The sequence below is a fragment of the Sminthopsis crassicaudata genome, chromosome 4 (assembly GCF_048593235.1).
Source record: "Sminthopsis crassicaudata isolate SCR6 chromosome 4, ASM4859323v1, whole genome shotgun sequence".
In the NCBI taxonomy this organism is placed as follows: domain Eukaryota; kingdom Metazoa; phylum Chordata; class Mammalia; order Dasyuromorphia; family Dasyuridae; genus Sminthopsis; species Sminthopsis crassicaudata.
Window position 1 is genome coordinate 56,187,668 of NC_133620.1, and position 14,869 is coordinate 56,202,536.

The 14,869-nt window shown below is 35.6% G+C and overlaps 1 protein-coding gene across 5 annotated transcripts in view; it reads left to right on the forward strand.

The window, feature by feature from the left end:
* TBX19 (T-box transcription factor 19) overlaps positions 1-14,869 on the forward strand; it is a 36,875-nt gene that overhangs the window by 4,343 nt on the left and 17,663 nt on the right. For all 5 annotated transcript variants that reach the window (XM_074266534.1, XM_074266538.1, XM_074266539.1 and 2 more), the window contains one exon: positions 14,107-14,371. In XM_074266534.1, coding sequence (XP_074122635.1) covers positions 14,107-14,371 — 265 coding nt within the window. The remainder of the gene's footprint in view (positions 1-14,106; positions 14,372-14,869) is intronic.

Below are 14,869 nucleotides of genomic sequence, written 5' to 3' on the forward strand. Positions count from 1 at the left end.
GTTTTTTAATCCCAGCTTTGAAGTCCTTGGCTATTTATTTTACTCCTCCATATTTGATCTCTCTTTTGCTAAAATAGGATAATTCCCATTTTACATTATATAAGGTTTGGAATAAGGATAGGGACTAGACCTAGGATTGAATTAATTTAGGTAATTTCCAGGTGGGCAAACTCAGTCTTCCCGTGCAGGCTAGCATCTTCTCTAAATTTATAGCCTTGGAGAATTGCTTAGAGTAGTGGGAAGATAAATGACTAGCCCAAAGTGTATTTCAGAAGTAGGACTTGAATCCAAGTCTTCTTGACTTGGATGCAGCCTTTTTACCCACATTATTGATTCTCTTTTCTCTGAGGAATAATTAATCAAAACAATTATAAAGTTCTTGGCAAATGAAAGAAAACAGCCTCTTAGCTAGAGGGAAGAACATGAGTTTGGGAGACAAAACAACTGGGCCAGACTTCTAGTGACCCTAGACAAGTCATTCGCCTTATCAAGCTCCATTTTCTTCACCTGTAAAATGGATGAAGTCATATTTGTGCTTCTGCCTGCCTTCTAGACATGATTGGGATAAAGGGATTTGTCAGCCTTGAAGTATTATGTAAATACAAGTAAATCTATTTTGCAGATGTTTTCTTACATGTAGGTTTTAGGGTAGTTTTCCAAATTCCAGATGTATCCTTTGAGCAAGTGGGAAAAGGAACAAATAGAATGGAAATAAATAAAATTTATTTTGATTAAAGGGAATGCTATCTCCTTGAAAACACTTGATTTTTTAGCATAAAGATACATTAAAGGTTTCCAAAAGATCAGCAATATGCTGAGGCGAATATTTTAACATCTAAATTAGCCAAAATTTATTTTTAATCTTCATTTTCTGAAAATGTCAAGTTCCAAATTTTCTCCCACTCTCCCTCACCCCCTGAGAAAGGAAGCAATTTATCATTAATACATGTGAAGTTATGCAAAATATATTTCCATATTAGCTATGTTGCAAATAAAATAAAATAAAAAGAAATATAAAGAAAGTAAAAAAAATGAATCATTGTGTTGATCATAGTTGTTGTCCAGTTATATCTGGCTCTTTGGGACCCCATTTGGGATTTTCTTGGTGAAGATGTTGGAAAATGCTTGCCATTTACTTCTTCAAATCATTCACAGATAAGGAAACGGAGGCAGAGTTAAGTAACTTGTACAGGGTCACACAGCTAGTAAGTTCCAAATTTGAGCTCATCTTCCTGATCCCAGACCCATCATCCTCTAAAATGATGAAAGAAATGGAACAAGGAGAACTATCCATTGCACCATCTGTTGCTCAGTCATAGTAGCTGAGTCTTTCCCAGTTGATCGCAATATTACTCTCACTGATAATTAGACATTTTATAACAGGGTTTCACCATTCCATGGGCTACCCAAGGCACACTGTTAAATGTTTGTTCCACAAATTCCATTAAATTCTTGCTATGTGAGAGGGAGCTGTGACCTGGTAAAGAGAGAGCAAGTCTCCCATTACACATGGAAAGTTTAAAAAAAAATGTGACTTTTCTTTTAAGTGTGATGCAGTTGGATCAGTTCTCGAGAAAATTTACAAATAGAACTGAAAGAATAGAAAACATAATAATAATATTTATATATCTTTTTAAGGTTTATAAATCACTTTACAAATATTATCTCACTTGTTCTTCACTATAGCCTTATGAAATAGGTGCTATTATTATCATCTCCCTTTTATAGATGAGGATACAGACACAGAGCGAAGTGATTTTCTCAGGTTATAGACAATAAATTTCTAAGGATGAATTTGACCTCAGTCTTCCCAATTCCAGCTCAGCACTCTCTCTCCTTTGCTGCCTAGTGGTCTGAAATTGTTACTGAAGCTAAGACCATGTCAAGTAAGATTAGAGCGGATACTCTGGCCCAAATCTTGAATCCAAAGTCTAGTGCTCTTCATTATCAATACTATTATTTTTTAATTAGGTTTTATTTCACTTTCTGTTCAAATTCTTTTCTTCTCCTCCTATTCATTTACTGAGAAATTAAGAAAAATGAAATCCATTACAAACATATATTACATTACATAACATGTATTACAAAAATGAAACAAATTTCTGTACTAGTCTAGTTTAAAAAAGAAAGAAAAAAGAGAAGAGAATAAGCTTCAGTTTTCATTTTGAGTCTATTAGTTCTTTCTGCAGATGGCTAACATGTTTCATCATGAGTCTTTTAGAATTGTGATTGATCATTGTATTAATCAGTTACAACTCTTTCAAAGTTATTTTTATTTATTTATTTATTTTTTTTTTCTGAGGCTGGGTTTAAGTGACTTGCCCAGGGTCACACAGCTAGAAAGTGTTAAGTGTCTGAGGTCAAATTTGAACTCGGGTCCTCCTGAATTCAGGGCTGGTGTTCTATCCACTGCGCCACCTAGCTGCCCCCTTTTCAAAGTTATTTTTACAAAATTGTTATCACTGTATAAACTGTTCTCCTGGTTCCAGTTATTGCACTTTGCCTCTGTTAATATGTCTTTCCATTTTTTTTTCCTGAAACCATGTTTTTCATCATTTTTGGAGTACAAGAGCATTCCATCATATTCACATACCATAATTTGTTCAGCCATTCTCCAAATGATGGTCAGCTCCTCAGTTTCCGAATCTTTGTTATCACATGCTTTATTACTTATTCAATTCACTCAACTTTTCTCCAGCCTCAGTTTCCTCAATGGTAAATGGAGATAATAATAGCATCTGATGGGTGTGAGATGGTACCTCAAAATTGTTTTAATATTTAATATTATATTTATATATTATATATATTTAATATACAATATAATATAATATAATATAATAAGTCATTAGTGACTTAGATCATTGTTTTGGTTATTTCCCCATGAAAACTGCCTATTCATATCCTTTGATCATTTATCAATTTGGTTCTTAGTCTTGTAAATTTGACTCATTTCTTTGTATATTTTAGAAATGATTCTTTTATCAGAAAAACTTGTTGCAAGGATATATTCCCATTTTCTGCTTTTCTTCTGATTTTTAGCTACATTGGTCTCATCTATACAAAACTTTTAAATTTTATATAATCAATATTATCCATTTTACCTAATATGAGCCTCTTTACTGTTTGTTCATGAATTCTTTTCCTATCCATACATCTGATGTGTACTCTTTATGTCTAAATAATGCTACAATTTTGAGCTTATCTTGGTATATGATATGAGATGCTGATATATACCTGGTTTCTACTTTCCAGTTTTCCTAACAGTTTCTGACAAATAGTGAGTTCTTATACCAAAGCTGGGATCTTTGGATTTATCAACCCAGTTCCAATTTGCTTTGATAATTATAGCTTGGGGGCAGCTAGGTGGCGTAGTAGATAGAGCACCAGCCTTGAATTCAGGAGGACCCGAGTTCAAATATGGTCTCAGACACTTAACACTTCCTAGCTGTGTGACCCTGGGCAAGTCACTTAACCCCAGCCTGGGGGGGGAGGGGAAGATTGCTAGTTTTATTAACATCTAATTGGGCAAAGTAGCTTTATTTTATCTTCAAGCTTTTAATACGTTTCCATAACTTTCTAAATAGCTTTCATTTATTTTCTTCATCTCCCCACTTTTTAAATCTACTACTCTTATTTGATTTTTAAAATAACTTTTTTGGGGAGCTTTTTAGACTAGGCACAGCCCGAATTTTTCCCCCTTTTGAGGTTTTTCTTGTAGATGTTTTCAAGTCATTATCTTCTTTTCTCTATTTCTACCACAATAGTTCTTCTTTGGTTTGTTCATTCTTCTAGTCTTCTTCTTGACTTTGGACTATCTATATGAGTTTTTGAGGGGTTTTTTTTTTTCTGCTCATTTTTGCTATTGGTCTGAGGGATGTCTGACTTGAGCTTTTTCTGCTTTCACAATTCAGTTTTGCAAGTTTTCAGTACTTCCAAAGTGATGAGATTTGGGAAAGGGTCTGTTCTACTTCCATAGTCTCAGCTCTGAATCATGATCCAAGTTTGGATATGTTGCCTTGTGGGTAATTGAGTTTCAGTAGATTGTTGCTGGACTCAGACCACTGGGAGGTTCTGCCAACTTAGAGTGACTGGCTCTCCCCTTTGGTCTTGGTCTTTCCTTGTTATACATTGAGCTAAAGATTAGAGCTGAGTTATTCCTCTGCTCCTGTACTCAGAGCCACTAGCTAAGTTTCTGGAATTTGTCTTGTGCTCAGTACTCAGGTAGGGTCCTGTGGCTGGTTACGATTGTTCCTAGATCTGTGACCCAGAACCAGATAATGGGTGGCAGTGCTGCAAGATGGCACCGGTTCTGTTTCCAGAACTGTTTCAGAAATCCCCCGGGGTGTTTTTCTGTGAAAGTGCTTCCTTCTCTGGTGCCTTACCTTGGTTTCCTTTCATCCCTCCTGTGCTATCACCTCTGGCCCTGGTCTAAGCTCCGGGCTAGCCTCCACCCCATTGTTTACAGACATCCCTGTCTTCCTAAGCTAACTTGGGCTGTAAAAATTACTCACTGTGACTTTTTCTTGGCTTTTCCAATCAGAATTCTTCCTGGCAGATTTTCTAGGTTGTAGAGGAGGTGTGCTAGAAGAGCTAGGCAATATATATATATATATATATATATATATATATATATATTTCCTTTCAATCTGTATCCTTGATATCTCTTTATCAATATTCTGCCTTCCTGAGCTATGGATAACCTTCAGTATTGTATGTAGACAGTGGCTGAAATGACCCTATCACCAAGAGGAAAAATGAACATTTTTTGGAAATGTACATTTCAAATATTTGACTCTCTTAGCATCTGGAGATTGAATTTTCCCTGAATCTTCCTTTGTTGGAACCTCAGGGAAGCTTTACTGCCCATCAGGCGCCTGCCAGTAAAGAGAGTATCAGAGATTTTGGCAGCTTCCCAACCAAACTGCCACAATATCATCCTCTTGGAGGTACAAACCTCACTGAGGAAGCAGCACAGGGTTTTCGTACTTGAATTGGAGGTTAGCCAGGTAGTGAGATGAATTTTCAGAAATGATGCTGGGGAAGGTGAAGTTCAATAACCTCAAACATTTCCGGAGCTCTGTTTCATACCAAGCTTGGGAGTTGGTCCCTTAAGGATGCCAGGCCAGCACATAAAAGCCTACACCCTTCCCAAACATAAAACCCAGGATACTTTAGAGTAGCTAGAGAGCTCCCTATGTAAGCTGGGATAGGAGTAGCTCACTATCCAATATCTGGAGACAGGCAGAAACAAATATAGTATATTAAATGGAAGGTAATATGAAAGTTATGTAAAAATACACCACATAAAAATTATGAGCCCATATAGAGTAATCAAAGTGCAATCAGAAAAAAGACATATACATGTGATGTGTGTATATATGTATATGTATATATAGTTATAAAATTCTATATTATATATGTATATATACTTATGAAACTTAAATATGTACACATTATGAATATATATGTATTTATACGTATATATATATATATATATGTGCGTTTATATACATATAACCTTTGGCTCAAAGGGACTCTCATGCATGGTACTCTCCTCCTTGGTATAGATCCACTGATTACCCTGTGCCCTATGCCTGATGGAGGGATAGAGTTGGTGAGAGAAGCAAGATATTAGTCTTTTGGTTTCCAGTTTTGAGAGAGAAGTCATACTACTTTAGACTCTCTTTGGGTTCCTGGGAAAAGAACTCTGGGAAGGATCTGATATGATTTCTATCATTGTGCACCTGTGCTAAATACAGGTGATACAAAGAAAGGCAAAGATGGTCTTTGCCCTCAAGAAGCTTACAATCTAATGAGGGAAACCAATAGCTAAACAATGATTTAAAGACAAGATATATCTACAGGAGAATTTAAACTAAATTTAGAAGGGGACGAATAACAAAATCATTTTTTAAAACTTGTTAACTTATTTGGTTTTATTTGTTAAAGGCAAAATATTTTATGTAAAATATTACATAATAATACTTTACTTCTTATTTTGTATGGTTATTTGATTATTTGTTAATATTGATAGATGTTAATTTTATTTTCTTTGTCTCTATCTCTGTCTCTCTGTCTCTGTCTGTCTGTCCCTCTCTCTCAATTAGGGTTAAGTGACTGCCCAAGGTCACACAGCTAGTAAAAGTCAAGTATCTGAGGCTGAATTTGAACTCAGGTTTTCCTGACTCTCCATGATACCACCTACCTACCTATTAAATTTCTAATGAAAAGAAAGCTCATTATAGACTTGGACCAACATACTAGTGCTCAGAGAGAATTGAAAATACGGTTTTATTCTCGGTTTGTATTCCTGTTGTATAAATTGGAAACAATGAGGTTTGCCCTGTTTTTCTCCTGTTCCTGGGATCCCCTCCATTTTGTACATTTGGGATAATGTTGACAATGAGCCCACCAGCAAAGAAGATTTGATTTGGAAAAGATGTTCTCTTCTATCACTGAGGAGCTATATTGGTCTCAGGCTATGTTTTTATATTCTTGCCCTTCTACTCTTCTGCTACAACTAGGCAGATGGGATTAATGTGAGTAAGGGAGATTTTTTGTTATTTTGGATTTTGGAACAGATTTTAGATGAAATTTTGATTGCTCACAGGCTGTCTTTCTCTGGTAGCAATCTAACTGCCCTTGGGGAGAAGAAAGAGAGCACATGTAGAAGAGAGCAAGTTCTGTTATGTGAAAAATTACTTGATCTTTTCTCTTCTCATTTAATTAGGATAGTTTGAAGCTCAGAGATGATGTTATCCATAGCTGCTTTCCATGTGGATATTTCATTTTTGTCCATTCAGGCATCTTTATAGGGCAGACAGAACAGTGTTTGGCAGTACCATATTAGGAATTAGTGGGAATTCTGGGGGGGATGTGACTAGTTTGGGGTGAATGAGATTTTGCCTAGGGGGCCAATTTTTGAGGATGAAATAGGGATAATAATAGCATCTAACTCCCCAGGATTTCTTTAAGGATAAAATCAGATAATATTTGGAAAGCACTTTGGAAAACTTAAAGTGTTATACCAGTCAATAAATAAACATTTAGTCACACTGTGCTAAGCACAGGGCATACGAAAGGAATCAAGACCATCTCTGACTTGAAGAAGTTTATGATTTATGGGGCAGATAACAAGCTAACAAATATGTACCGACAAGCTCTACTGAGGATAAATAATAAATAATTAAGAGAGAGAAAGCACTAGAATTAAAAGAAGTTGAGAAAAGCTTATAGCCGACTGATGGGATTTTATTTGGGACTTGAAGCCAGGAAAGTCAGGAGGCAGAGATGAGGAGGAAGAGTATTCCAGGCATGGGTGAAACGCCCAAGGCTAGCAGACAGAATGCCTTGTACATAGAACAATTATATAAATAGTGGGTGTTATTAAGAATACCATCCATGATAGTTATTCATGAATGTGTAATTTATTCAGTACTTCACATTTTAAAGATTTTTAAAAACATGTGTTACATGAAAATTAAAACTATAAACTATAAAAATAGTACCAAATGCTTTGGTCATTGTCAATAAGAAAAAATTATTTATATATAAGTACACATACAAATACATATTATGTAAATATGTGTGTTTACACATACACATTTATGTATATATATATATATGCATTTGTACATGTATGTATATGTATGGGTGCATATATTTATATATATTGATACTGAGTTGTCATGTCATGTCCAGCTCTTTTTGACCCAATTTGGGATTTTCTTGGCAAAGATACTGGAGTAGTTTGCCATTCCTTTTCCAGTTCATTTTATAGGAAGCTGAGGTAAGCAGAGTTAGGGACTTGCCCAGGGTCACACAGCTAATAAGTGTCTGAGGGCAGATTTGAATTCAGAAAAATGAGTCTTCCTATCTTCAACCCCAGTGCACTATCCACTATACCCTTATATCTCTCTCCTTCTCTTGTCCAGAAAGTCATTCCTTATAACAAAGACTATGGTGGGAAAAATATTTAGCAAAACTATTTGATATAATGAAAAAAATCTAACATTATATATATTGTTCCATGTCTGTGGACTCCCCATCTCCACACAGGAATTGAGGGGAGTATAACATGCTGTCTGTTTTTCCTTACTAGACAATAATCTAGGTAAATTATTGAAGGTAAGAATACGGTTGTCTTCTTTGGAGATGAGGGTCGGGTGTTGAGCAACGTAATGATAGAATCTTAGAGTTTGGGAGGGACCTTAGAAATCATATAGTTCAGCTGTGGACAATAACAGCAATACCATACAATGATCATTTGTGAATGACAGTTATTCTCTGCAATATAATGATCTGAGATAATTCAAAGGACTTATGATAAAAAATGTTACCTACCTCTAGAGAAAGAACTGCTGAAGTCTGAATGCAGATGGAGGAACATTAAAAAAACTTTACTTTCTGTCTATGTTTTCTTTTACAACATGACTAATATGGAAATATGGTTTGTATGACAGGATCTATAGCAGAGTGCTTACCTTCTCAATGAGGGGAGAAGGGAGGGAAAGAATTTGGAACTCAAAGTTTAAAAACAAAGGTGAAAATTATTTTGACTTGTAACTAGGGAAAATAAAATGTTAGTATGTTGGAAATAAAAATTATATCAATATAAATCATACAGTTCAGACTCCTATTAAGTGTAAGAATCCTTTCTATAATATACCTGAAAAAAAGATCATTTAGTCTTTACCTGGTGTGGGATATGGGGCCATAACCAGTCATCTTGACTTATGTCTTACCACTGGATTCTGATGTCTCTGGAGGAAAGAATGGGGCTGAAGATTTTGTACAAAACTGCCTCACTTAAACCAGTTCACTCACAAGTAAAGATCCTTATGATGTCACTTGTCCTCTTCTACAATGGAGGATCTACAACAACAACAACAATGAAAACATGGGACCCACTACCTCCAGAGGCAACCCATTTCATTGTTGGACAATTCCATTTATTAGAAAATTCCTCTTTATATTGAGCAAAATTTTGCCTTTATTTTCTGTCTAGTGTTTCTAACTCTGCCTTCTAGAAGGGGGGGGTCAAACTCAAATAGAAATGGGCCTCTCATGGATTACAAATAGATTTAGAAAACCATAACATTTCCTATGTTGTATTTTTATTTATTTTGTTAAACATTTCCTCATTACATTTTAATTTAATTTGATTTGATCCCCTGAATATCTACTTCTTCTCTAAAGCTAGAGTAAGTCAAAAGCATCTTTCACCTGATAATCATTTAAATACTTATTTATTTTATCTTTTCTTTTCTAGAATAATTAATTGTGAGGATGTGGAAGGACGTATCTGAAGGAGGAATAGTTTCAAAAGGTGTGGGGAAAAATCTTAGGCCTTTTAGCATTAAATTAGGGCAAACAACTCTATTTCATCAACTACTGACTTATTTTTTTGCTTTCCCATCTATATGTAAATTTCTTTTGAGAATATTCTAAAAATTCACATAGGCTTTCTTTGTAGGAAACAGGCATGATTTTGAAAATGATATTTTACAGTAGACCACCTCTTTATCATCACACAGTTGTTAGAAAGATTTGGAGAATACAAGATTCCAGTGTCCTTATTTTTTGTTGATCATTAAAAAAAGTATTTGATTTCATAGAGCAAAATGCTGCTTAAAAGACTCTTCCTGAGACTATCCAATGATACTATTTAAGATTTCTTGAAGGAAATAATAACAATATATCATATTAACATAATAATATGTTAATATTAAAATAACGACATATAATAACAATAATAATAATCTTGCTTTCTCTGGAGGGAACCTCTTGAGGCAGATAAGCCTTTCCTTAGGTTTTCTTTAAGGTACTATGGATGATGTTGCCCATTTTGCATGTGTGAGTTCAGTTCTGTTTACCTGAAGTTCATCTATGTTGATTAATTTGTTTCTTCACAGAGACAAACTTTCCAAACACAAAGTTATTTTTATAATCACAATGGGAAGTGGAAATATGAGAGGACATTTCATAAACCTTCCCTTTAGAACACTAATTTTGGACTTTCTCTTTCAAGTTCAATATGGATCTCAGGCTTCTAAATGAGATTCTTTCTTGGAGCATCTCCTTTTCCTCCATTAAGTAAGCTTACAGTCACCCTGATAGCTCAGGCTTTTCATCTCCATTTCCACATTATCATTGTGGACCTGCTTTTACTTGCCTTGATTTGGGTCACTACATATTTGCTAGGTGACATCATAACAGTTTAGAAAATTGTAACAAGAATGTGAAGTCAATAAGTCCTAAGCTTTAAACAAATGTAACCAGCCCTTGGGTCAGTGAACCTCTTAATTGATATGAGTTCATTTTAGGGATCTCTCACTTCTCTGGCTTATTATCCCACCAGGTAGAACATGAGACTGTCAGTGTCTGGCACTTGCTTCAGTATAGCCAGTAGCTCTCCCTACAAGCACTCAGATTCATAATACTCAAAGCATAGAAAAATCTTATTTACATTTAAAAGGATTTATGTCTGAACCGTAAAGAATTGAGACCTTCTCATTGGATTATTTTTATTTGCATCTCTCTCTCTCTCTCTCTCTCTCTCTCTCTCTCTCTCTCTCTCTCTCTCTCTCTCTCTCTCTCTCTCTCTCTCTCTCTCTCTCTCTCTCTCTCTTTCTCTCTGTCTCTCTCTCTCTCTCTCTGTCTCTCTCTCTCTCTCTGTCTCTCTCTCTCTCTCTCTCTCTCTCTCTTCTCTCTCTCTCTCTCTCTGTCTCTCTCTCTCTCTCTCTCTCTCTCTCTCTCTCTCTCTCTCTCTCTCTCTCTTTCTATTTCTACATGACACTCCATCTCTCATATCCCTTTGTTGTTCTTCCATACCTGGAATATATGATCTTCTCATCTTACCTCTTCAAAGTTAGTGAATAGTAAACAGGATCGGAATTTGTAATATTCAGCCTTTTAGGTCTCTTCCAATCTGACATGCAATAACTTTGATTCCAAGAGAAAGGCCAGAAATTTGACAAATTCAGACAGTAAGACAAAAACTAAGAGTCATCTCTATGCATTTTGCCAGTGCTGTTGGGGACTCATTGTTAATATTTAACTTTAATCAGACAGAATAGGCTTCCACAGTTTGGCCTGTGATTCAGTTCCATGAATGCTGAGTATTCTCTGTGAAGAATTTTACTAGACACTGAGATTAAAGGGGAAGTTATTGTTGTTTAGTTATTTTTCACTCATGTCCAAGTCTTCAGTCATATTTCCTTCTTCAGCTCATTTTACAGAAGAGGGAACTGAAGCAAATAGGATTAAGTGACTTGAGTCACATAACTATTACGTATCTGAAGCTGGATTTGAATTCAGAAAGATGAGTCTTCCTGTGTTTAGGTCCAATCTGCTGAGCAGCATGATATTGCCTGTCCTGAAGAAGCTCTAATTCTATTAAGGGAGACAAAACCAATTTAACAAATGTATCAGGTATTGTGTGTGCAATAAGGTGAGAAGATATCACAATGTGTGGGACAACTCTCTTATGGCATAAGTACTAAAATCCATTAATTATTCCAGGCCCTGATATCTCTTTACCACGTGAAAAGCTAGAGGCAGGAGAAGAGATGCTGAATTTGGTATCAAAGAAATGGATCTGAATTCCATCCATTAATTAGGTAGTTTGGGAAAGTTCTTTACCTATCTAGGAGTCAGTTTCCTCTTCCCTAAAAAAGGAGAGGTTTGATCAGATGGCATCTACAATCCCTCCCAATCCATGATTCAAAGAATATGCCCCCATTCCTCTTTTCCATCTTGGTAAGCTTTTCCAGTGTTCAGTGACCAAGACTCACTTCATGGTATTCTTTTCAAGGACATTTGGCCATATTTCTCTCCTAAAGCTCATCAATTTGTCCTATTAATACTTTCTCAGGACTGATTTTTAGGTCATGCAATATCTGAGCATTTAGATATTGATCTCTTGGCCACTTTGCTATTGCAAGGAATTTAAAACACAACAAAAAAAAAATGTAACTTTTATTTTTGCAAGGCAATTGAGGTTAAATGACTTCTCTGGGGTCATGCAGATGAATTTGAACTCATGTTTTCCTGACTCTACAGTTGGTGCTCTAATCTACTTTTTTTTTATTTTATGAAAACTACTTGGGTATATAACGAAATCAGATCTATCATTTTTTTTTTTAATTTTTAATCTCTAAGGACGCCAGGTGGAGCCATAGAGCACAGAACCCTGAGTCTGGAGACAGAATTGATATCAAATCTGGTCTCTGACACTTCTAGCTGGCCAAATGACTGAATCTCTGATTGCATCACTTTCCCCCTTTGGGGATAATAACCGCACCTATTGCAGAATTGTTGTGAGGATCAAATGTGCCTGCCATATAATGAATGCTATGTAAATGTTAGCGTCCAGAGAGGTAGATGGGCAGGTCTGGAGTCAGTCATAAACACTGGGACCATTTGCATTTGATTATGCGACAACAGGCAAGTGGCAACTTACCTTCCGCAGCTGTCTGACACATTTAGACAAGGTTTAGAGAAAGTGCCATTCTGCTTTAGCCAAAGGGTTTTCCACACTAGAAGTGTTTGGCACTGAAAACAATCACAGGTTGGGTCCAAAAAAGGAAGAAAATTGGTCAAATGTGTCATGATTTTATGCACACTATATGTTAGAACTGAATAAGTAGTTATTTTACATAGACTCTTTTCTTTCTTATTTTCTTTTTCTTTTTTATGTTGTAATAGATATTCCTTAAACTTATTATATTATTTTGGGAAAATGCTTTTTTTTCTGAGATTTTTTATTTGATTTGATCTTTTTTTTTGTCAAATTCACTTTCTTTGCTCTTGTATTTGCTACTTTCTCAGCTTATAGCTGGTATACCTTTTATATTGAATTCAGTTCTTAGTTTATGATGTTACATCTCTCCCCTCCCCCCCCAAAAGCAAATAAGTGTTAGTGGCTATTGAGTTGGAGAAGAGGAAACTGAGGCAAACAGAATTAAGCGATTTGCCTAGGGTCACCCAGCTAGTGTCATGAAGTCAGATTTGAACTTTGCTTTTCCTGAAGACAAGCCCTCCCTCTATCCACTGTGTCACCCTGTAAATAAAGAGTATAAATGATTTATTTTTTCTACCTCAAAATATAAATTAAGATGTTAATAAACAAGCAAAACAACTGAACAAGAAGCCTGTTTTTATTTTAAAAGCCTTGTTATCAGTTAAATATATATATACATATATATACACACATATATATACATACATATGTATATATATGTGTGTATATATATGTATATATATGTGTATATATATGTATATATATGTATATATATATATATATATATATATATATATTTAAAGCTTGATTCCATGGTTTAAAAATAATTGTAGACCCTTTCCCAAGACATAATATTAGAGTATATTATTCTGCCAGAACTTCTGACTCTAGGAAGCATGATGTGGGAATGACCATGGTTTAACAAGTCACAGCTCTGGTTCTGGTCCCAGCTTAACCCTTAATTAGTGGTGTGACTGTGAACAAGTTCCTAACCTTCATTTTCCCATCTATAAAATGAGTGGTTGAATTAGGTTAGAGGTGTCAAACATGCTGTTTAGCACAACTTTCCCAAGTGTAACCAGAGACAAATTAAAATGTAATTGGGAAATAGTTAGAAAAACACACAACAACATCTTAATGTATCTTAATGTTATTTTAAATATATGTATATATATATATATATGTATATATATATATATATATATAAAGAGATATGTGTATATACTATTATATACATATACACAAACACACACACATATACAGAGAGAGAGAAAGAATTGTTATTTTAAAAGTCAATAAGGGGGGCAGCTGGGTGGCACAGTGGATAGAGCACCAGCCCTGAGTTCAAATCTAATTTTAGACACTTAACACATTCTAGCTGTGTGACCCTGGACAATTGCCTCCAAAAAAAAAAAAAAAAGTCAATGTGGGCTTGCAGAGATCCTTATGGAGGGTTTTGTAGTCCCTAATTCTATTTGTTTGATACTACTTGCCTAGAGTTCCTCCAAGGTCCCATCTACAATCCACAAACCAGTCAAGTTCTTTTTTTCTCTAACATTTCATGCTTCTCTGTTCTTTTGAAGGCGCATGTTTCCTGTCTTGAAGATCAGTGTAACTGGGCTGGATCCCAACGCCATGTATTCTTTCCTGCTGGACTTCACCCCGACTGACAGTCACCGGTGGAAATATGTCAACGGCGAATGGGTGCCAGCCGGCAAACCCGAAGCTTCCACCCACAGCTGTGTCTACATACACCCAGATTCTCCCAACTTTGGAGCCCACTGGATGAAAGCCCCTATCTCCTTCAGCAAAGTAAAGCTTACCAACAAACTCAATGGAGGTGGGCAGGTAGGACTGAAAGAGTCACCAATCAAGAAATATCAAGGGTGCATTTAGGCAATTAGAGGGACCCTCACAGAGCTCTTATTCCACAGAAGCCAATTATTCCCTGGAGTCCAAATGTAAACAGGAATAAACAGCTCTTAATTGGTGCTTTCAGATTTTAATGGACTTTCAGATGTTGAGAGAGTGAGAGAGAGGGGTGTAGTGCAGTAGTTTACTTAATCATGGGGGCCTTTTCATAGTTTTGTCTTGTGTACTGAGGCTTTTATATAGGACTTCAGTTGAGGGGGAAAACATTGTTTGTGAGTATTAGAGTTTTGTTATTCCCCTTGTTTTTAGTATAAGTGGCATGTTGGCAATAGGTAAGTACCTTAATAAAAAGCCGCCCCTGAATGAAATAATTACAGCTTCCACTTTGGATAATTATCAATAGAATATTCAATCAGCTTTGGTTTTCAGAAGAAGAAAAAGGAAAAAAAAAACCCTAAACAAAAGATCCCTAAA